The sequence below is a fragment of the Zeus faber genome, assembly GCF_960531495.2.
Source record: "Zeus faber genome assembly, chromosome: 22".
NCBI classification, from domain to species: Eukaryota; Metazoa; Chordata; class Actinopteri; order Zeiformes; family Zeidae; genus Zeus; species Zeus faber.
Genome location: NC_137209.1, coordinates 14,269,530 through 14,292,220, shown reverse-complemented (window position 1 = coordinate 14,292,220; position 22,691 = coordinate 14,269,530). Strand labels below are relative to the sequence as shown.

The 22,691-nt window shown below is 46.6% G+C and overlaps 1 protein-coding gene across 4 annotated transcripts in view; it reads right to left on the bottom strand.

Moving 5' to 3' along the window:
• tbc1d14 (TBC1 domain family, member 14) overlaps positions 1-22,691 on the bottom strand; it is a 38,642-nt gene that overhangs the window by 13,150 nt on the left and 2,801 nt on the right. The window contains exons 2-5 of one of the 4 annotated variants that reach the window (XM_080023430.1): positions 21,859-22,624; positions 9,515-9,641; positions 1,454-1,578; positions 760-842 (exon numbers count right to left, since the gene is read on the bottom strand). In XM_080023430.1, the coding sequence (XP_079879556.1) occupies positions 760-842; positions 1,454-1,578; positions 9,515-9,641; positions 21,859-22,624 (1,101 nt within the window). Of the gene's footprint in view, positions 1-759; positions 843-1,453; positions 1,579-1,685; positions 1,778-6,468; positions 6,669-9,514; positions 9,642-19,232; positions 19,371-21,858; positions 22,625-22,691 lie in introns of those variants that run through there. The other 3 variants (XM_080023431.1, XM_080023432.1, XM_080023433.1) reach the window with 3 other exon arrangements.

Sequence of the window (22,691 nt, the reverse complement as noted above, 5' to 3'; positions counted from 1 at the left end):
TTTAACGCACATATAGACTACTACATGGAACTACATGACAATACCTCCCACCTCGCGGTTCTTCGTTTGGAGATTGCAATTTCAATCTCTTGACTCCTCTCTATCCCGCACTAAACCTGCTGGTGGTTTTGGAGGTCCTTTTTGATCGCCGCAGACCCAGTGTGTCGGCCTCACACGTTGCCCGGTTTACCCAGTGCAGACGGCATTTGTACAAAAAGTATTTTTGATGGTGAAAGGTTAAAGGAAAGTCCGACACTTTATCTAAATTTGTTTGATGAGGGTTCTACGATAGGGATACTCCCGATAATAAAATCCTCGAGAGGTTTTAAAAAAATATTCAATATGGACATAAGGCCGAGTTCCAAACCCTGAAAATCGTAAAGATTTTTTTTTTTACATCACGCCGGTTCTCTGTAGCTTGAGTGAGCCTCCTCATCCCTGGAGGAAGGGTGGGGTCAGGAGGAAGCCGCTACAATGGTAAATTTGCCTGTTTCCCCTGCGGAAAACTCAAACGAGCGTAAACGTCATCTCCAAGTCTCACTGTTTGGAGCGGAGTCCTGAGCCTTGAGCCTTGACCGCTCATCTTAATGAGGCCCTTGAGGTTGCGTGGCAAAGAGTACATTGGTGGCCTGTTCACCAACAACGGCGGTCGGGCCCCCCCCGGCCCGAGAGACGATGACGACGGGTTCAGCGGTTTACTGTTAAAGGGGACAAGTTGACGACAAAGTCGCTTTTGAAGATGACGGGAGAAGACCTCACCCCTCTTCTTGGCCTGGGCCACCATCTCCTCATATTGCTGTCTGTGTTTCTGGGCCTCCTCGGCAGGCTTGGCAGGCAGATTACTGCAAAGTAAATGCACACACACACACACACACACACACACACACACACACACACACACACACACACACACACACACACACACACACACACACACACACACACACACACACACACACACACACACACACAGTTGAGCAACTGCGTACTTGGTTTCCTGAGGTTGCCGCCTTGCATTATTCATGGCGACCGATCTGGCGGAGCACGGCAGGAAGACACTCACGCGAGTGTGTGCACACACACTATCTGAGAGCTTTTTTTTTTTTTTAATCCAGAACATTTCTCCTACTTCTAAGTATGAAAATATTCAAAATGTAACGTTCTAGTCAAACTCAAAATCCGTAAGGCAGCACTGTTTGAAGGAGCGCGCTTTGTATTCCAGCAGGTGAAGTTGACCTATCAAACACTACTATTAATGCCACTGCAGGAAAATTGAAAACTCAGAACGTCTAACTAGAGGAAACTAGCGAGTCAAGACCGAGTTGTGTGTGTGTGTGTGTGTGTTCAAGTTCAAGAGATTATTTGTCACATACGGTCGTACATATATACAGTCAAATGTCATGACACCTGGTGTGTGTGTGTGTGTGTGTGTGTGTGTGTGTGCGCTGCCTACGCTGGTCTGTCCTCCAGAATGAGCGCGGTGGTGGAGAGGGGTTCAAATTCCAGGTTCTTCCTCACACTCCGTCTTGGAGACGGGGGACTGCCGGGTCCAGCTCTGCCACTCTTTGTTTCATATTCCTATGCGCGCACACACACACACACACACACACACACACTCTCTTAATACCAGAAGAACAGAAGTCTCTCATGTTGTACTTGGTTTGGCTGATTTACTGACGACTTACTCCAAGTCTGGGTAAGGGAGAGGTGAGGGGAGAATGGGTTTTTGTTGGAGTAAGTTTCTGGTTTCAGGTGTCACAGGCTGAAGAGGATTCCTTCTTAATCGTTGTGTGTGTGTGCGCGCGTGCGCCTTCTTCCGCGGCGTTAACTGATGGCAGCTTCTTCTTCTTGGTTTGTTAATTACACCCTGCACCGTTGCAGCACCGCCCCGCTCCTGCTGTTTAACCGTTCTCACCGCTTCTGCATAACGACCCCTTACTTTGCACTTGTGTCAAAGTCATTCTCTTCTTTGACAGCGGCTCGCAAGTCGCAGACACGCAATTTTACTTGCGACTGTTTCCTCTTTTTTTTATTACTCGCTTTCTTGGCAACCTCTATCAACACAAACATCGCCCGACACTCATTAGCATCTTTTCCCCCCGCAATTGCACAACACGTTTCCTTCTCTCTTGAAAACCTTTTCCGCCTTTTTGAGATACAGTGAACACACACACACACACACACACACACGACAGGGGGCAACAGGAAAAATAACAGAAATCTTCGCAGCTTAGTGACAAGGCCGCTAACAGCACCTTCCCGGCGTTTGACGGCTTGTGTCTAATGGCAGGTATGACCGGCATGGTAGTCAGGGTGAAGGAGAGCATGTGACAGAGAGGGCACCAAGGCCACACACACTGCAAAAACACATAAGTAACTGTCAGCTGACTCACCCGCTGCCACCATGATGTGTCACTATGGGTGGGTAGGTGGGTGTGTGTGTGCGCGCGCGCAGAAAGAGCCACACTTGGAGCTTAAATTCACACGGGCTTCACGGTACAGAAGCAGAACAAAGGCGGTCAGGGAGGTCCTAGACGCAATCTGCACCAAAGATAGACGATGTCTCTTCCTGTTGCCCTCCTAACTAACGTAAGGGTAAAGGCCTCCACATACTAGTTATATACTACATTATATACTACTTAGGCTATAGTTTTCATTATTGTCATTTGTGAACATGAACAACTATCGTCAGAGAGTGGGAAAGGTACTCTGACCGTGGGGAAAATGGTATTTTTTTCCTAAAATGATTCAAAACAAAAGCTCATAATGGGTCATTATTAAAAGCCAACAATGTCTTCTCCTTTGCTTCCTGTTCATAATTTGACGTCAAATTCTTACTTCATTGCGGTAGAGAAAGCAAAAGAGATGCAGGCCGTAACTTCCATTCAATTCCCTACATTTTTTTGCGAGCCAACTTTCACCAAACTGTTAAACCTCAACGCAATGAAGAGGAGATGAATATTCTGAACCTGATCCCTCTTTATTGGCAAGGCCCACCCGGCTCAGCTTTTCCTTCTTCTGCTTTGCCGGCGCATTTCATGATCACAACATCACATCTCAACCCTTTAGTTATTCGAAGGTAAAGCTTCTGCCTATAAAACCTCGGGAACTCGATGAAAATGACGCGTTTTCTACCATGACTGGACGAACAACCACTTTGCCACAGCGTTTTTTACGTTGATGCACCAAGGCTCGAGCGTTTCAAAAGCATTGAAACGGCTGAAATTTGTCACAGACATTGTAACCCTCCGCGCGTCCCATGGCGCGGTGCGTGAAATGAAGAGTGAGGAGGAGGAGCGCGAGCGATGGGCTTCACACTCTTTCACAAGAGCAATACATCCGCATCGATTAGTGTGCTGACAATCCGGGGGCATGGGAGAAAAGCTCTCAGCTTAATAGGATTGGGCTCGTGTGCACGGGCGGTGTGTGTGTGTGTGTGTGTGTGTGTGTGTGTGTGTGTGTGTCTAAATGTGTGCGGTTTGTCATCGTTTGCTTGTGCCGGCGGAGACCACGGTATCAATCTACACTACGTAGTAGTGTTGCTGCAGGTGACCGCTGCAAAACACCCCTCCTCCCCGCCCCATCCTCAGGGGGGAGACAGTGCCTCGGCTACGGTCGGGAAGCCGGGTATGGAGCAAACAAAAGTCCCAGGGGCGAAGGTCGCCTCTGCTCTCTTTATCGCCTCGAGAAAAAGACGACAAAGAGGAGCCAAAACCGCGGCTCTGGAGCTTGAATAAATATAATAGCAGTTATCAGTCGGCCACAATCGAAGCGGCTGAATCACAGACGGAGAACACAAGGAGTACACGATACAGGGGGAAACAGAGACGGGTGAGAGTAAAGTAATGAAGGAAAGGCGATCGTGGGAGAAGACGACAGGGGGAAGAGTACGGTGCTGAGGAGCCGTTTCTAAGCCCCTGGAGGATGGAGCCAATTGACAGTTAAAGGGAGGGCTGCAGAGGGTTAGGGTGCTATTAAGAGGGTGAGTCACCACGCGAGAGAAAGGATACCCCGCATTATAAAAAGCACTTTCTTGATATCTCTCTCTCTCTCTCTGCAATCTCTCTCTCTCCACCCCCCAGGCTCAGTGCTTAATGTACAGTAGCATTCTGTAGAGGATTATCACTGTGCTGCAGACTTATACTGCGGACTTGGCTTCAGTCAGCAAACAGGCTGTGCGAGGTGGGCGGGGGGGCATATTTGACGAGGCCTATATTTAGCTGGGGATATTTCATGGGCTATAGAAAACCAGACAAAAACGGCCAACGAATAAAAAAAAAAAGAAGAAAAAAGAAAGAAAGCAATTTCGTAGACCGATCCTCGCCATCTCCGAATCTGGTTTTTAGCGAAAGGAACGGTTCGAGTTCAGCTTTGGTCCCACGTCCAAAAGGCTGCACATTCACCTGAGAGCCAATGAGCTTTCTGCTTACATGCACCTCTGTTTACGCTCCGCAGAGAAGTTGCGGCGTGAGGGGCATGGCGGGGAGCTGCCGTGATGGATGGAAAAATGTTTAATATGCCATGAGTCAAGGACAATGAATTGTTTAAAGATCCCATATGATGAAAAACTCACTTTTTCAGTGGTTGTGCATACACCTCTGATGGGCCTACTGACACAAGAACTGTGAAATAAGACAACCCAGTCAGCTTTTTTGTGAGCCGCCTAGGTCAAAAAACATGTGATTCAACAAGCCATTCAGATTTGCCTCCACCTACTACGTCGAATGAGGGCTCATTTGAATGCGACCGCCCCCCATCTATTTATATCTCCAACCAGGACTGAGAACTACTGCGAAGAAGAACTGCGAAGACGAATCTAGAATGGCTAGGGTGGTATTTCCAGCAGAGGCCTATATTAATTTGTTGAAAAAGGAGCAGAATATGTGACCTTTAATCGGTCAGGTTTTACTAAATAACTGAAAAGAAAGGCGAAAAACAAAACAAAACGGGGTTTTGGAAGCCGGGGACCCAACGGCAGAGAGGAGAAAGACCGAGCAGGAACATGTTGCGGCCCTGGAGTGTGAAATCTGGCACCTGTTCGGGAGCACTGCAGGTCCTACCGGCAAGGTGAAACAGAACAGCGGAACTGTACTCTGCGTGCGTGGGCGGCCACACTCGTAAACCTGACACAAATTGGAAACGCATCAAGGCCTGGGCCCTTAGAGGGCCTTACGAGCCCGTCACGCACACATGGTCCTCCCATTGGCTGGCTGAACTGTCGCAGGAAGGCTAACTTTGTCCGCTGATTAGCAATCGCATGGAAACATATGTATTCACCCAGGCCAGGCCAGGCCAGGCGAGATGTTGCACTTCCATGAGCAGGTGCTTTTAGCCGCTGGAGTAGCAACTGTATCCTGGGGCAACCTGTCACCGGAGGAACCTGCTTTGTCATGCTGGCTTTCAGCCCAAATCTCATATTTCCTGGTAATGATGTAAGCCCTCTGACGGACTGACTAACTCCTTTCCAACAGGCTAGAGAGGAGTTTGGACAACTGAGGCTGGAACACCAGGAACCAGCACCCAAGCCAAGCGACAAAGTCAGAGTCGAGAATAAAATAGCAAGAACATGTTATGATTCCACAAGATACGAAGAGCAAATCGGTAATCTTGCAATAGAGTAGTTCAACATCGCCGCAATAGGCCCCAAGAAATGCAGTTATTCTCCTCTAAAATTAAATAAATATGAAGGAATGATTGAATTATCAATCGCACTGTCGTTTCCTGAATCGTTTCCTGTGCGTGCGTGCGTGCGTATGTGCGTGCGTGCGTGCGTGCGTGCGTCGGAGAGAGAACTTTGGAAGAATGGCGGGACGATACCTGGGGTCCCTCCAGTGAAAAGGTCAGACTACCACAGCTCAAAACGCAACGGCATTAATACGCAACATCACCACACGCTTACTCGGGGTCCGGAGGAGGAGGCTGGGGGGCAGGGGTGGACTAACGTTTGATACTGCAATCGCGTCAACTCTGTTGGCGTCTCTTTAACACAGGGACAGGGAGGATGCCACCGTCCTCCCCTCTTCGCCTGTTGCCGTCCCACTCAGGCTTCCGGTCACATCAGAACGGATACGCAGGCGCGACAAAACGGAAACCTCACAGCTCAGGCCGAAGGATGTTTCACCTCGGCGGACAAGCGCGGCTTCATTGGCGGATGCAGACAGAGGAGACACCCGAAACAATCGCACACACTTCCCCATACTCCGGCTCAGACGACCAGCTGAACGGGGCTATTATGTGCAAGCGGAGAAATCATCTCTCTCTCTCTCTCCACTGGAGCTTTAGTTTTGCTCAGACAATGAGCCAGACAGCGACTCGCTTGCGCTCGCCACACTGAGGGGACACACACACACACACACACACACACACACACACACACACACACACACACACACACACACACACACACACACACACACACACACACACACACACACACACACACACACACACACACACAAGCTCACTCACCATGAACGCTGCGGTGCGAAATAGCCGGCACGGCACTCCGGTGGGACTTGGCTGCAACACCTTAGCCCTGCGTCATGGCCGCTCGACTCACTCCTGACGAAGAGGAGGTGGAGAAGGAGGGCAGGGGGATAGTGCGACACACCCTGCACTGGAGCCCATGCAGCAGCAGCAGCAGCAGCACCGCCAACATGATACCCCCCTCTGGCTTTCCCACTCCCCCCCCCCCCTCTCTCGCTCCCTCAAAACACACACTCCTTCCCTCCTCCTCCCCCTTCAATCGGTGACGCTACAATGAAAGGCTCTGCATCAGTGCGGAGCGCGGCGGATCAGATAGTGTGTGTGCGCCAGCGAATCAGCACTGCCGTGTGCCATTAGTGACGGACACAGATACCGAAAGGAGCTCGGTGCTCTCCGGTGCCCTGCCAGCCAGTCTAATCAGTCTCAGAGAAATGGATCAGCCCTCTGCTCCGGGCTGTAATCCACCTCGTCGCGACTCTCAGGAGGAGAGCTGCGCGTTCCAAACGTCCTGTCGTTGGTTTTACAGCGTTTTATTCCTGGCTTCTAATCTCTCTTTCTTATTTTCTGAATTTTACCCCTCTCTCTCAGCCGCTCTCTCCCTCGCTCTCTCTCCGTCTGTGTTTACATGCTTGCTCTCTCCACAGAACAATCGTTTGCTTATTTTGACGTGTTAGTAGGCAACCAACCCTCCGTAGGGAGTCGCACTCCATGGGGAGCCCTTGGGTGGGAGGGCCCTCGATGCACCATGAGGTGATTAGCTGGTCTTGTTCTGATCGACTTAAGGTGTGTGTGTGCGGATGTGTGTGTGTGTGTCCCACACACACACACACACACACACACACCCTGGCAGCAGTTTCCATAGAGAGATAAAAGCCGACAAGGCTAGGACTTTGTTAACTGACCCTGAGGCCCAAGATAAGGTTTCCAACATAGACAAGGTGCTTTTAAGATTGAAATAGGTGTGTGTGTGTGTGTGTGTGTGTGTGTGCGCGCGCGCATTTCAGAGAGAAAGACAGACAAAGCATTGTCATACTTTAAAGCGTGAAATTGGGTTTCCTTGCGTGGGATGTAATCTTTCAATCCTCAATTGGCAGAAATTAAGAATTATACCATCCTAAAGTATTCTAAGGCAGCCAGGTACACTTAGACTAATTTACATGAGTGCTCCTCAGCCACAGTAGATGGTAAAAATTGGCTCCTGTGGCCCCAGGTGATACGCTGTCTCCTCCCTACACCTTGATCAAGAAGGAGCGAGCTAGCCATGGCTATTATGATTAAACTAAAGCATCAGAATTGTGAGAGTAAGTGTTTCTGAGAGTTTTCACTTGACGGTATGGTGGTGCTTGACATTTTGGATTGGTCTAAGATTGCTGGCCAAAGTTAAGAAAGATTTTTTGTTTTTATTCCGGTTAACTTACAGCACCAACACACAGAAACTTTCTTGAATATGTAAAAGTCATTACCATGGCTAATGCAAAGAAAGACTCTGTAGGAAAAATAAATAAATAAAAATAAAAAATATATATAAAAGACAATAATAATAATAAAAATAAGTTAACACCACAACTACTGGACTTTTGAGATTAAGAATTCATTCAACACCACGCTCATAAACCGACTGCATCTTTTGTCAGGGTCATTAATGTCCTTTCAAAATAATAATGTGCGCTGCTGGGTGAGGCTCTGAACAACCCTTAGAATGCTGATAGAACGAGGTGATTTGAGGTGAGGCTTTGTCTGGCAACACAAGAGGTTAGGAGCGGAACACGGGTTGGGTCACATTTCAGGGAATACAATTCCACTATTTCCTGTTTTGACTGACAGAGTATAAGGATGGGCATGGAATGTCACTGATGAGGGGAAAGTCAGCGGGGACGGACCAATGAGACGATGCTTGCCAGCGTGCCACGTGACATGTATTGTTATGCTCTCACAAAGAGACCAGTAACGTTCCCTTCTCAGAAAAAAAAAAAACTGGCCATGCGTCACAGCTAACACAAATGGCTGGATGAAAACACACCTAGCTGACTGTACGCTTTAACACACACACACACACACACACACACACACACACACACACACACACCAAGCCCTTTAGGCGAAATTACATAAGAGCACCAACTATGAGTTATGTTACCTGTCCCGATGCTTATTGCTATAGTTATAGGCCTTCACGGGCTCATAGTACAGCGATAAGAGCCAGCTCAGTCCGCCAGCTAGGCACTCATTCATCTGACCTTTGAACCCCATCAGTTCCAGAGGGGAGAGAGAGAGAGCAGCATAAGCTGCCGCGCTTTAAAAATGGAACGCTTCTCTCTCGGCACAGTAACGCTCTTACCATCAATTATTTAGCCTCGACTAATGGAATGATAAAATGAGAGAATGCTCCAAACACACTACGGAAGCGTGTTGTTCCATAGAACTCCCTCTTTATAGAACACTTATCAATTCATTTTTGTCGTCCGTTCACTGAATACCGAGCCGCCGGGCAATTAACAAGAACCCTGCAGAGGGGTCGCCTTCGCACCCGCACTGAGGGTTCTGAGATGCGTCGGCCAGCTACGCCGCACCTGACTGCGTTCCAAGACCCTTCCCAGCAACAGCAACCCAAAGTGTGACCTGTGGCACGCAGGCCAAAGTGACGTCCAACTGGCACTTTGAGGAGGACCTCGGCTTCCGGTGCGGAGTCTCTGCGTGCGGTTTTCCCGCCCCAACTGTGCTCGTGTAGGTTTGGCCAGGGTGGCTTCCCAGCCACAGCAAAAAGACATGGGCACAACACTGCTGCCACTGGCCTTGAGCAGGGCACTGGCTCTGGAACCAGCACCCGGGACTAGTTTGCCCCTGGGTGCCATCGTTGTCATAGTCATCACAGTGATCGCTTGTCTTATTGTTTGGTTCCGTATATCCGGACGCAAAGTGTCTTATCGGCAAACTCTAAATAACCTCGCAGTCAAAGCCAGAGCACAGACAACAACCCAGGCGATGTTATTTGCTTGTTATTTGTTATTTGGTGATCTCACCGCCCTACCTTCTGTGTCCCCTTGGGGTCCCTGGCGGCGGCGTCCCGCGGCAGGACCCTCCCGAACAGCTTCCACGCCGGGGCCTCCCTCTGCTCCGCGGGACGACTGTCCTTCGCCTTCTTGGCAAACAGGCTCCTGGGGGGCCGAGGGAGAGAAGGAAGACGAGAGAGAGGAGGAAAAAGATGACTCGGAGGGGTCACAAGGCCGGTTCGACGCGGCAAATGATTTCTACGGTGATAGGGGATTAGATCGCTAAAGTGACAGTTGTCTCGGCATTAATATATCACACCAAGTTTTGTTTTTTTCTCTCAGATGACGTCATGCTGCTTCTCTCCTCGACAAAGTGGAGGCAAAGATGTCTTTACATCTGACGGTCTGTGCTCTAGAAGTCGAAACGGACCATGGGACCATGCAAACTGTATTGATACTACGGAGCATTGAATCATTCTGTGGCATTTGATGATAAATTTTGACACTCAAGTGAGTTCATCTAGAAGGCTTCGGGGAGCCAAAAATAAAAAGAAAACTTGCATAGTAAGAGCAAACTTGTCATCTAATTCTGTTTGTTTGTTTGTTTATTTTATGACGTAACTGCTCAAAGTCCCAAACAGCCAACAGACCAATGTGTTTACCAAGCTAAAAAGTGGGTTGTCTGCTCTTCTGTCTAGTTGGTAGTATTAGGGGAGTTTTAGGAGGGGTCTCTGGATGAAAGCAGTCTGCGGTGTCCCCGTAGCGACAGAGACCCAGCGCTTTCCCAACCGTGCGTGTCACTGTGTATTGTGTGTGGGGGGAACAAAGCCCAGCCGGACCACCCACTGAGCGGTCCTGACAGCCGCGCTGATATCTTGAAAGCGCCGCTGCCACAGTCACAGAAGGAAAGGAGCGAATTCAGGATATCCAACTTGAGTCCTGGCGACAAGAAGCATCGGCAGACGGAGAGATGACTAATCCAGCACGACCACTCGGTAGCTCAGAGAGGAGAGACGGAGCATTGTTTTAAACCCTGTCCACCGTTGTACACACACACACACACACACACACCCCCGAATGAATCACTGGATTGGATTAGGACCGGCCGAGATTGACTGAATCAAAGATCGCACCATTTTGGACCAACACCTCAATATCGATAATCTGACAATATTTTGGGGGACGATTCTTTCTGCTTTCATAAGATATTTACACACAAAATATTTGACAAATAATCATTAGTAATAAGGATATTATGACCAAGCACATAGAACAAGCATTGATTCGAAAAGCTAGAACTGTCTATAAAGGTCTTACACTACTTCAAGACAACATTTAACTATTACGATATTGTGATATTCAAATATATAAAGGTACTGCTCACTTTACCACCTACCTGTTTAACGACTGTTCTGTATTTATACTATATACACTCTATACACTACTGTATATACGATAAACACTATATATATTATATACACTATATAACAATATAGATACTATACACTATATATACCAGTCGTGCCCCCTTGCCGTGAAATAACAATATATATACTATACACTATATAGACCAGCACACCCCCTTACCATGAAATAACACTATATATATTATACACTATATATACTATATATACCAGCCACACCCCCTTGCCGTGAGATAACAATATTTACACTATATATACACTATATATATCAGCCACGCCCCCTTACCGTGATATAACAGTATAACAGGTCCTCGCTTATCAACCAAGTCGTTTAACGAACTGGTTCTAGGAACGGAGCTCGTCATTAAGTGAGTCTCGTATCATGATATCGATATAACAATATTTGCGTCCAGCCTTAGATTCTTCTTCTTTTAAGCACCACAATATGAGGGGCCAAATGAACCTTTCCTTCATCAATCTCCATGTTGTGGTACGCACTGTTGTGGTGTGCGCTGTTGTCACGCGGCCATTTAATTAGGGATGTTAAAGGAAGACCTCAATGGAGCCCAGCCGCAAAATGACCAGCACAATAAAAGATAAAACAGCCAGGTGAATAAAAGGCCGTGCCGCTCAAAGTAGACGTGGAAAGAAAAAAAAGGGCTGGTGAAGAGTCTGAGAGCCCTGCGGAGTCAGTTTCCTGCTTTTCCGGTGTAGGCAGCTGTTTGCTTAAGCCTTATCTCATCAATGAGGCAGCTGCTGAACCCAAGCTGGACGACAGGAGCAGACAGTGAGCAAATTAACTGAGAGGCTTCTCGACCCCGGCAATTAGCTGCCCTCATGATTTGGCTCTTTCAGCAAACTGGGAGCACTTAGTTTCTGCCATTTGCTACAGTACATCCTTCTTGGCCTTTCAACAGAGACAAAATCGGTTCGGGGTAGAGCCCGACCGATGCCAGATTTTCGGGTCCGATAAATAGTCAAAAAGTGCAAAATTTTCAAATCAATTTGAAAAACGTCTTTTATGAAAGTTTCTATATTTGAGGTCATTTAACTTAGAAGCACAAATAAATACAAATAAACACATAAAGAACTTTTTGATGGATAAAAAAAAATGTAAAAGGTGAGGTTTTTTTCAGAGTTCCGGGGAACGCATCATCACTTCCGAAACAACTTGGAAAGCTGTGTCCACCTCTCAACGTGAGTGTAAACAAACATGGATGGATTTACAATATAATGCCTTGTCGGACTTCAGCGGTTTTTATTTGGTGAATAACTTAAAAGTAGTGTAAAACAGACAAGTACAGGATAAATAATCAATGTTTTTTTGTTTATTATACTTATTTAAAAATTGGGACACAACGGCTGCAACTGCCGTTCCCAATGTTGTCAAAAAAAAAAAAGTCAAATAATGGCGGGCTCTAGTTCAGAGGTTCGGGACACAAACTGTCAATAGTGCGAACCCCTATTGATCTTCCACACTTTTGTGTCAACATTTATATATTCTTTGCATGCGTCTTTTTTTTAACCATATTTTTATTACTTCCTGTTGATTTACCTCTTACAACATTGTGGCTCGCTCAATGTATAAGAATTTCGTAGCCAGTGATATTTGCTACTGCACAGTACATCAATCCGACACCGACTCAAATAGCTGGATCGGACATCGGTGACATCAATGGGGCCGATCCATTCAATTCAATGTTTTATTTACGGTACATTGTTATATTTTCAAACGAGATACAGGATGAGGGAATTATAATTATATGACATAATTTATAAGTTATAATACATGACATAATGTTGCGTTTGCATCTCTCCTAACCCTGTTTGGCCCGTTTTCATTGGGACTTCTGCGTAGCAGGGTTCCGTCAAAAATGCACCCGTCCTTGGCAACCCAAATGGTCACAAAGGTACAGTGCACTTTACAGTACAACACAAACTGCCTTGAAGGACTCGAACCTATTTTTGATAACCCGCTGCCATGGCGCAATTATGTCCGTTGTGCGCCATGGCAACGATAAGCGGCAGAAACTCCCGCTGCTCCCCAACAAGATGCTCACGACTGCAACTGGTGGCGCTGTTGAACGCCCTCCCATGTGCCACAGCTACGGATTTAGTGCAGCTACTCTCATAGCTCAATAAGGAAGCAGAATTTGGGAAGATAGCCAATTTCATCCCATGAGGTGACAGCAGAGCAAAGGTAAAGGCAAATTTTTGTTTTGATTTATTTTTTTTAAACTTTCCTTCATTAGAAAATAATTTGTGCGATCAGCTGACACGATTAACGAGTGACACCTCAGTTTTAACTGTCGGAGTCTTCTCTGTCCGCGACAGCCTCGGCCGTGAAGACACGACTGGTTGCGAAACTGTAAACCACAGTTACAGAAGCCAAAGATCCGCTTTTTCAGGTGAAAAAGGGTGGGTTATCTTTACAGTTGGAGAATAGAGATCCTCGCCCATTTCCTCCAAGCCGACAAGTAAATGAACAGACTGGCCACTTTCCACGTTCCCTAAACAGTTGTCAAAAACAGATATTCAGCTTCGTCAGCACGGCGTAGCGTCACCTTGGCACCCTTTACTTTCTCATCCGCGATATGTTTCATCGCCTCCTCTATGCCAAGTTGACCGAAGCGGGTCAAACAGTAGAAGGTGCAACTTAGTTTGACCTAGAACTGAAAAGAATGCACAGCTTTCAAGGAAACCTCACGCACTATGTCACGCCTGCACGCTAAACCGCCATACGTCAAACACACATTCACACTTATCTGAATCCGTTTGCTGTGCGCGGTTTCTCTAACGTACCAGGGTGCGAAAAAGAGCACACAAACAGCCGTACAACCCAGTCATATCGATGCTCTCGCTCTTTGAGCAGTGGTCTTCACCCCGGGGTCCGCAGCCATGTCCAAGTCCTTTTTGTGAACAAAAATCAAAAACTAAACTCCAACCACTAGAACAGCATTTTTTTTTTTTTTTTTTTTTTAATTGTATTTCAATAATCAGCTCAAAGAGAGAGCTCAAAGAAATACATAGAAGGGATAGGGGAGGGGCAGGTATCGATGGCCCTGCAGAACCTGCAGAAAGTGTGTCTGAAAGTCCCGGCCCGTTACAGAACAGTAGGATTTCTTATTTAGATGTAAATAAAAATAAAAAATCTAGTTTTCACAAGTCACAGGTCCCCTACTTTGCAATGTCTCTCGTTAAGGTGCGTTCACAAACGAGATTTTTCATAAATCAGCATTACTGGTGCATGGCTAAACTTCAACAAAAACACATGGTAAACGGTTTGTATTATTGTATTGGTATTAAACGTCATTTAAAATCAGTCATCAATAACATCTGATTTGTGAAAACTTTATTTTATTTGTGAAAACAGAGAAAAGGTGGATTTCACTGGATTGTTTTTTCCCCCCTGGCCATTTAAAACCAGGTCTAGATACAAAAAACACTGTACTAATAGAAGTCAAACATGACCTCGATTATAATAAGAAGCCTAAAAAGCATTTCAAACCCTATTTAAGATTTGTGAAACCCTATTCTCTTTGTGAAAACAACAAAAAGTTGGATTTTCACTGTATTTTACCCCCCACACCGACGCATCAGGCGCCGTCTCTCCAGGACGGTTTGGGGTCTTCGTTTCTTACAAGCAGGAAACAAACAGAAATAAATCTAAAATAAAAACACCCTGTTAGGGTTGCACCGACCTATTGTAAACAAGTTAATATAGGTCTCTGAGGTCCCCAAAACATGTCCTTGAAGTTTGTTGCTGAAAATACCACCCAGGTTATGCGTTGGAGCCATTCTAACATGCCTCCTAACCCTCTAGTTCCAAACAGGCTGTTTAAATGGGAGAAGCCACCCTCCCGAGATCTGTGGGGCAATGGGGTTTGAGCACAAGTTCTGGCCAGGACGGATCCCGGGATTTTTTGTTTCACGTAAACCCCGCAAAATAAAAATAAAAACATCTACAATAAAAACACTTCAGATGGGATCGAGCGGATGACAATATAAAGAAATCTGGCACGAGCTGACAGCAGCTCATGCTCCAAGTAGGAAAAAACCCCCGTTGTGAACAGTGCGTTCAGGACGGTCAGAAGCCTGAGTGTTTTGCTCGCAGCGATTACTTATAAGTTTACGTCAATATTTGACACTTTGGCCACGTCTAATATGAACATCTGGCATTGTAACATATTTATGACAGAAAACGAAGAAAAGCATAATGGGTCCCCTCTAAAATAACAATTTGGCCGATAGCTGATATCAATGTTTTCGGAGTTCCCCTGATGCAGCATCACTTCTTGCTTGGAGCGCTGCTCAGAGCAGTGTCCATGTGTTCTAAAATTGACCCAATATTTTTTGCCGATGGGCCGATGGCAGTGAACAAGGCGAATATCGGCCGATACCAATGTACGGCCGATAAGTTGGTGCATACACATCGTCTTTTTTGAGAGACGCTGCGCAGCAGGACCATCTCTTAGTTATGTTGACGTTTTCAGTTTCATACAGCGAGGAAACTAACGGAAGTAAATTAACATCAAATATAAAAAAACACTCAGCATCATATACACTTAGTGTATATAAAGGTTAATAAGGCATTATAAATGTTATTCTAGGACAGGCTTGAAATGTAACGCAAAATATTGTTTTAAAACAGGGGTTCCTTCTCCGTTTCGCTATCCACCGAGGGGTCCTTGGGCGGAAAAAGGTTGAAGACCCCCCTCTTACAGTGAAATCGATAGATAACAAAATGACAAATCCTTTCCCCTTCCCATCATCCGGGACAATAAAGTCAAATCCACGCGGCGATTGTGTTTTGCCTTTTTCAGATATTTGATGTCTGCTGTGCTTGGAATTGGCCATCCGCTCTGGGAAGGGTGTGAATGGTTTCGAGAGGCCAATTTCTCTGCAACACAAAAAGCCAGCACCGTGGAAGATGTCCACATGCAAAACCGTCAGATAGAAGGTGACGACGGCGGTACCAACTTGGAATGATATTTCATAGCTGCACCACACTACGCAATCACGACATATAGAGGTGGGAGATAAAACCATCTGGATCAATTTCCACGATCAAATCTTCCACAATAACATGGTAGTTATCTGTGCACACTGCACATACTGTTACACTTCATACTCTGAACATTTGCACATTCCCGCGCAAACTGTACAGCTCTTCATAAAAAAAAACAAGACTAATTTTTCCACACTGTTCTATTTTACATTTATGTTTCCTGTTTCCACCGAACACCAAGACAAATTCCTTGTATGTGAAAACTTACTTTCGATACAGTTTTTTGAGTCAGTTTCCCTCTACCTACAAAAACACGACGCAAACAGCCCATCGTACAGCAGAGAAACATACTTGTGTGTCGAAACAAACAAAAATGTTTACTTGAGCCAACCGACACTTCTCCAGGGGTTCCCATGTCTGAATACCATAAAGAGTCGTCGCGCCGATCCATTATGCACATATTATATTACACATTTTATTATCAAACATGTCCAACCTGCGCCCAGCGCTCAAGCCCGCTTGGAGAACGGCAACCAAAGTCAGAACCACCTTTTAAATGAGGCCTTACAGATCTAATACGAGTGACGATTCAGCGACTGGATTCCTTATTTATTGCCTCAAATTTATCCAGAAATAGATTTTGATGGACTGATAAGGTGAAATGAGTGAAAGTTATGGTGTTTATATAGAACGAAACCCGGAAGGCAAGCTCAAAACCCATTGGCTCACAGAACTCTTGGCCTTGGGAAGGCGCCTCCTCCCACTGAATCAGCACGTTTTTTTCAGATTTCAGATTGGACGCATGTTAGAATGGTATTTTCAGCCATTTTCAGTTTTGGGGACCTCGGACCTACAGTATATTCACTTGTGTAAAAAGGGAGCATAATAGGTCCACTATAAGGTCCGTCAGGTCTATTAGCAACTGCGGTAAATCTGGTGAGCTGTGGTTATGATAGTGGTCATTTCCACCGGTGTAAACCCGAGTGGCTCAGCATTTTCCTTGACTGGGAGTTTGTGTGTTCAGTGTTTCCCACACATTGATTTATTTGTGGTGGCCCGCATCAATATAAACATTGACCGCCACATACCGATTTTCAAAATATATATATTTTTTAACTAATTTAAAATGGGTAAAATCGTATTTTGTTGTAGAGCTGAGCGCAGCGTCACACCTCATTAAATTCCCCTCACACAAGAAGTGTTTGGTTCCTCTCTCTCAAAGTGATCATGCGCAGGATGTTTTATGAATAGCCCCAATCTGAAATTCTGTTATACAAAAATAACAAAATAAAAACATAGCCCCAGATCTATTTGTGTCATTCCGATCATGCGGTAAAAGCCCTCGAAAATGAGGATATTGTTAATCAAAAACACAAGTACGTTTAAGAAGTTTAACGCATTAAATCGACAGCCCTAGTTTTTATTTTACTTAATTTCCTAATTGAACGGGAAAAAAAAAAGAGCGCAGTGGGTAACACGGTTGTGTGTGTGTGTCTACAGTATTTGTGGCAGGACGCACGTGCGGCTGTGTGAAGCAACAAAACAAGATTAACATCAGCTGAGTGGAGATCCGCCACGAGTCCTTGACATTTGAATAAAGAAATGTCTCATCCCGGTAACGCAACACCAGCGCGTAAAAACCCACAAAAATAAAGAACGTGGATATAAAAACACAAAGACATGCATGGGATGTACCAGAGGCCACCTGTGCGAGTCGGGGTTGTACATTTACGGATAGTCAGTGCAAAATCGATCTAAATTTGATCGTCCGCGACTCCACACCAAAGTAAAACGTTCCAGAACTGTGTCCCTTGCAGGAATGGCTTGATTTCTGACTCAAACCCTGGTCACGCCGGTCTAATGCCACAGCTAAAATAAGTTACTGAAGCAATGGATATGACACCAGCGCAAAAGAAAATCCATTAACGCATTTGGACCTCCTACTTTTTTGATTTGATCTTTTTTAATGTTCTAATTTTCGGACCAGCCAAAACAATACATTCAAGTTTGAAAATAAAGGGAGAAAAATATAACTTTGCTTTCCTTTTATTCTGTAAAACGCTTAGTACAGGTCACTTCTGCCCAAATATTCAATCCCTAAATTGAAGAGCAATATGAGGCACACATGATACCTTCATTTAAACACGGTAGTGAATGAAAAAAATATGATTAGATCCGCCCCCAGAAACTGAATCTAATTCCAATGTCGTGTTCAATTTCTCACTGTGGTGTGGGGATGGTGTGTTTGGAGCAGCCACACATGACCTGGCTCTAGGTGATTGGGGACCCAATATCAGAGTGGCTGCATACCTGTTGCTCGTTGGTTGGTCGAACGAGCAACAGGTAAAGTCTGCGTCTCTCAATTCACATTGTATTTGTTTAGCAGCGGCTCTTGACCGCTACAGCAGCTCATTCCTGACATGTCATAAAGTGGCAGCAACTTACCATAAACTAATCACTGCTTCAGAGTAAAACACAGCACGCGTCTGAGCTGTCGATCCTCTTTTCACTGCAGCTCTGCATCGAGTTTTATAGAATTATTACTTGATGGTTAAATTTTGCAATTGATCCGCGGTTCACATGCGGGCCGAACCGTGGGGGGGGGGGGGGGGGCGACCCGTACAAATCACAGAACAACTACTTGCCGTTACACCACGAATGTCCAATGTCTATAAAAGTCTCTTTCATAAGGTGGATGTATATAATTACATTTCTACAGATTTATACTATGACCGAGGCATTAAATTAACAATTGTCAATCGCAATTATTTGAATGATCGCGTCAGCCCTATCTATGTACATGCTTGTTCACACCTGGAGCATCCAAATAAAGACTCACTGTGCCCTGCGGCGTAAATAACACTCAGGTTGCCAAGGCGCCGACTCAGATTGGAAAAGCAAAATGCCCTCGTCCAAGGGCAGTAATCGCAGAGCGCACCACAGTCACCTGGGTTGTAAGGACACTCGAGAGTACAAAGGGTGAGATCGCCATGTGCTTGAGCGTGCTTCTCCTGGAAAATCCTCTGGGACTCTCAAAACCGGGCATCGCGACGTGCCGACCCGTCCGAGGACAAACTGCTCTAAGAGGGTCCGTTGGGAAGCACGCTACGAAGCACCGCAGCCAGTGTTTGTCCTCTGCTGATCGGATGTGCGCACCCCATTCACAGCTGCTACTGTGCGACACAAGCCCACATTGCCAATTACTCATAAACAACTTCACCCATAAAATTGACTGACAGGGGCTAAAATATTAACTAAAGAAGCTTCCCAGTGTCATTTCCACCACATTGAAATGGAGATGTTTGCGCAGGGCGGTTGTTTTACCTGTCGGTTAACAGGAGAAATGAGGGGGCAGCCATTCCGCTGAATCTGCTTAAACAAATTCACATATACATAACACACGCGCACGCGCACACACACACACACACACACACACACACACACAAAAACCCTCCTCTTCACACGCCGGTAGAGCTTTCTGTGTCCCGGCGAGAGCGACGACAAAAGTAACCAAAAAAAAAAAAAAAGAAAAGAGTTTAAGGAGAGAGACTTCGAGGAGAGTCCCACCCAACAAGTCACAGATCCCTGGAGTCTAGAGTTCACATTTTAGTTCTGGGGGGAGTCAAAGAAAGGTAGGAGAGGGGCGGAGGGCGCACACACACACACACACACACACACACACACACACACACACACACACACACACACACACACACACACACACACACACACACACACACACACACACACACACACACACACACACACACACACAGTGTGAGGGATCGTTAACCACAGCCTGTGACTCTGCTTACTCAACAGATGGGAGGAGAAAAGACTGTGTGTGTGTGTGAGAGACAAAGAGGGAACCATAATGAAAGGTGGGAATCCAGGCCCGCAACAAGTGCTGAAACCTTCAACGGAACCACGTACCTATAAAATGGTACATATTCACACACACGCATATAGAGCGTGTTATTGAATGGCGCGGCGGGTGTCGGGTTTCAGTTGTTGGCGCGGATCATTTACAAAACCGGCCGCCCCTGATCCAACGAGACCTTGACAGGACCGCAACCCTGCTCCCCCACCGTCCGTCCAGCTGGCGGGCGTGGCCACATGAGCAGGAAGAATGTGGCCCATAGAGTGAGGGCAACCGAAGGCATGGCGTCAAACATGGGAAGTTAATGAAAATAAATTACACACAGCACAAGGTGGCGGCACGTGACGGAGAGGGTTCAAATCGGAGAGGTTCAACCAGCTCTCTGAGCGTCGAGCCCGGGCGTAGTTTCACTTTCCGTTTGCAATGGCCACGATACTTTTGTGTTTGGTGGTTTGGGGCTCATATAATCAAAAGTAATGCGAGCGATTTAATGTAATCGCAGGCCACGGCGCGAAGGGGTTATCAGTCCATGCCGCTGCAACGAAGAAGAAGAAGAAAAAAGGAACTACAGCAGGTCAAAATAAAAACTGTCAACTCTATGTAAAGGCCGCGACCCCCACACACTATTAGACTCCATTAGACTTGGTGGCTCAATGGGCGTTTCCAAAGGATGCTCCAAAACACTGACTTATGAGGCCCTTAAAACAACACGGAGCCACTTTGTACCAATAATGGTGGGGTCCATTCAGACACTGGCTGTCTGAGTCTCTGCTTTTCCCTTGCTGTTTTCTTGGAACAACTCTAAAAATTTGGAAGTTTGATGGGAAGAAGAAGGGATCTGATGGGAATGAATAAAAAAGTTAATTCAGAGTTCTAGCTGTTGTCGTAGCTTTGTTGACAGTAATCACAATCAGCGGCAGAATGAAGTGAGAGCCGCGTCGGCTAATCGGGGCTGAGGAGCAAAACCTTTTTTTTTGTGCAAATGGCTGCATTTCTGAGAACAGTATGAAACCAAGGGCAACAAAAGCAAAACAACCGGGCTGAGATGTGTCATTTGGTAGCTCCACGATAATCTATAGGTTTAGTGTCATATAGGCTCAAGAGACTGATTTGAGACCCATTCCACACAACATTTATTTAGAATATTTTTCAATTAATTAATCACATAGTTCCCAGTAAATAACTGGGATAACCTTTCTGACACCACTCGTGATTTTCACGATTCAAACATGCAGCTACATTCGGGAAAATCTCCGTCTTGCGCCTTTTTACACACGCCATGATACTGCCGGAATAGATGGAGCAAGGGACAGTCGGGCAGGAGTCACCGGAGTGTGACGGATTGAGCAGCAGCGTACGGAGCGACGCACGGACAAAGCTCATTCACTTTCACGCACAAAGAGGATGTATGTGGATGTCGCACGCAAATAAAAATAAATATGCCTATTTAATAAATCCTGAAATAAATAAAGCAATAAAAATATAAATGAATTAATATACAGCTGATGGACCGGGCGAAGGTGCGCCTGGCGCAATGACCCCAACCCGATGTATTTAAATCAGTGTGATAATTTTCCATCTGTCCTACACTCTGCCTCCGCCTTCTTACTGTATCTCTACCCGTCCGCTCACTTTATGCAGAATGACGTCGGACATTCCCGGGTGTAAAAAAGACACATCTGGGGTCCGAGGGGCATTTTTAAGAAGCAAAAGAATAAAACGTCATAATAAAAAGACCTGTCTCCATTCAGGAGACGCACGCAAAAAGTGAAAGGCAGCTACGATGAATTTGATAAAGCAGCGTAGTGAGTTGTGCTCAGCAAACTGTCAATATGGATGAACGGATAAAAAAAAAAAAAAAAAAATGCACCCCCAGATTAAAAAATATCCCCACCTGGATGTTGAACCCCCCCCAAAATCATGGAACTTACACATCCCGTACAATTATATGGATTGCCACTTTTAAGTTCCACTGTACTTAATATAGAAACAACCAGGTGAACACCAAAGGAAAAAAAATAAAATAAAGGTGACAATTCCTCTTCACATCCCTTCTATAGCGCAACTTACCCGGTGAAGAAACTTGCGAGTGTCCCCTGTCTCGTCTGCCGGCCGTCTTCTTCCTGGTGCGTGAGCCCCAACCCTGCATGTCTCCGTGCGGAGCTCCACGGCTCCAGCGAGTCTCCCGACGACAGCGCCACGTCCGAGAAGTGGGCGTAGCCGCCGCTGGCGTCCGTCTCCAGGGTGACTATGGCGCTGGAGTCGGAGGAGACCACAAAGTCCAGGATGTCCTCGTTGGACACGGAGAGGGTGGCCGACAGCTCCATGCTCATGCTCGACACGCTGCACACGGAGATGTCGTCGCTTCGGCTCAGGGCTCCAGCGGCGGCCCCCGTGGGTGACCTGAGCGTGGGGCCAGACGGCCGGACCCCGTCATGGCCGCTCCGCGGGAAGGTGGATGACTTGCGGATAGGCTGGTCGAGAGGCAGCGTCGCCGGGGAGTTGAGGCCGAAGGTCAGGGGCCACTGGGGGCCGTGCAGGACGGGCTCCGGGTGGCCGACCTCCAGGGTGGGAATCCCCGAGTCCTGGGAGGCCAGGCTGTCGCTGTCCTGGTGCAGGTCCCCGTGGCTCCTCTGGGGGCTGCTGTAGTAGATGGGCGTAGGAGGGGAGGAGCTGGGTTTGTAGCTCGTCAGGGAGTGCCAGCTGGCCGGGGAGCCGGCCTCGGCATGGTGGTGGTGCTGGTTAATGTGGTTGTGGAGGTGAGAGCTGGTCTGCGAAACCGCCTTCTGGTCTTTCACCGCGGAGCCGTTCTCAATGACGGCTCCCCAGGACACGCCTGCAACGGTGACACAATTACTGCATAATTGGCTGGTTTCAATTAACACATCCTTCTATAGAAATCA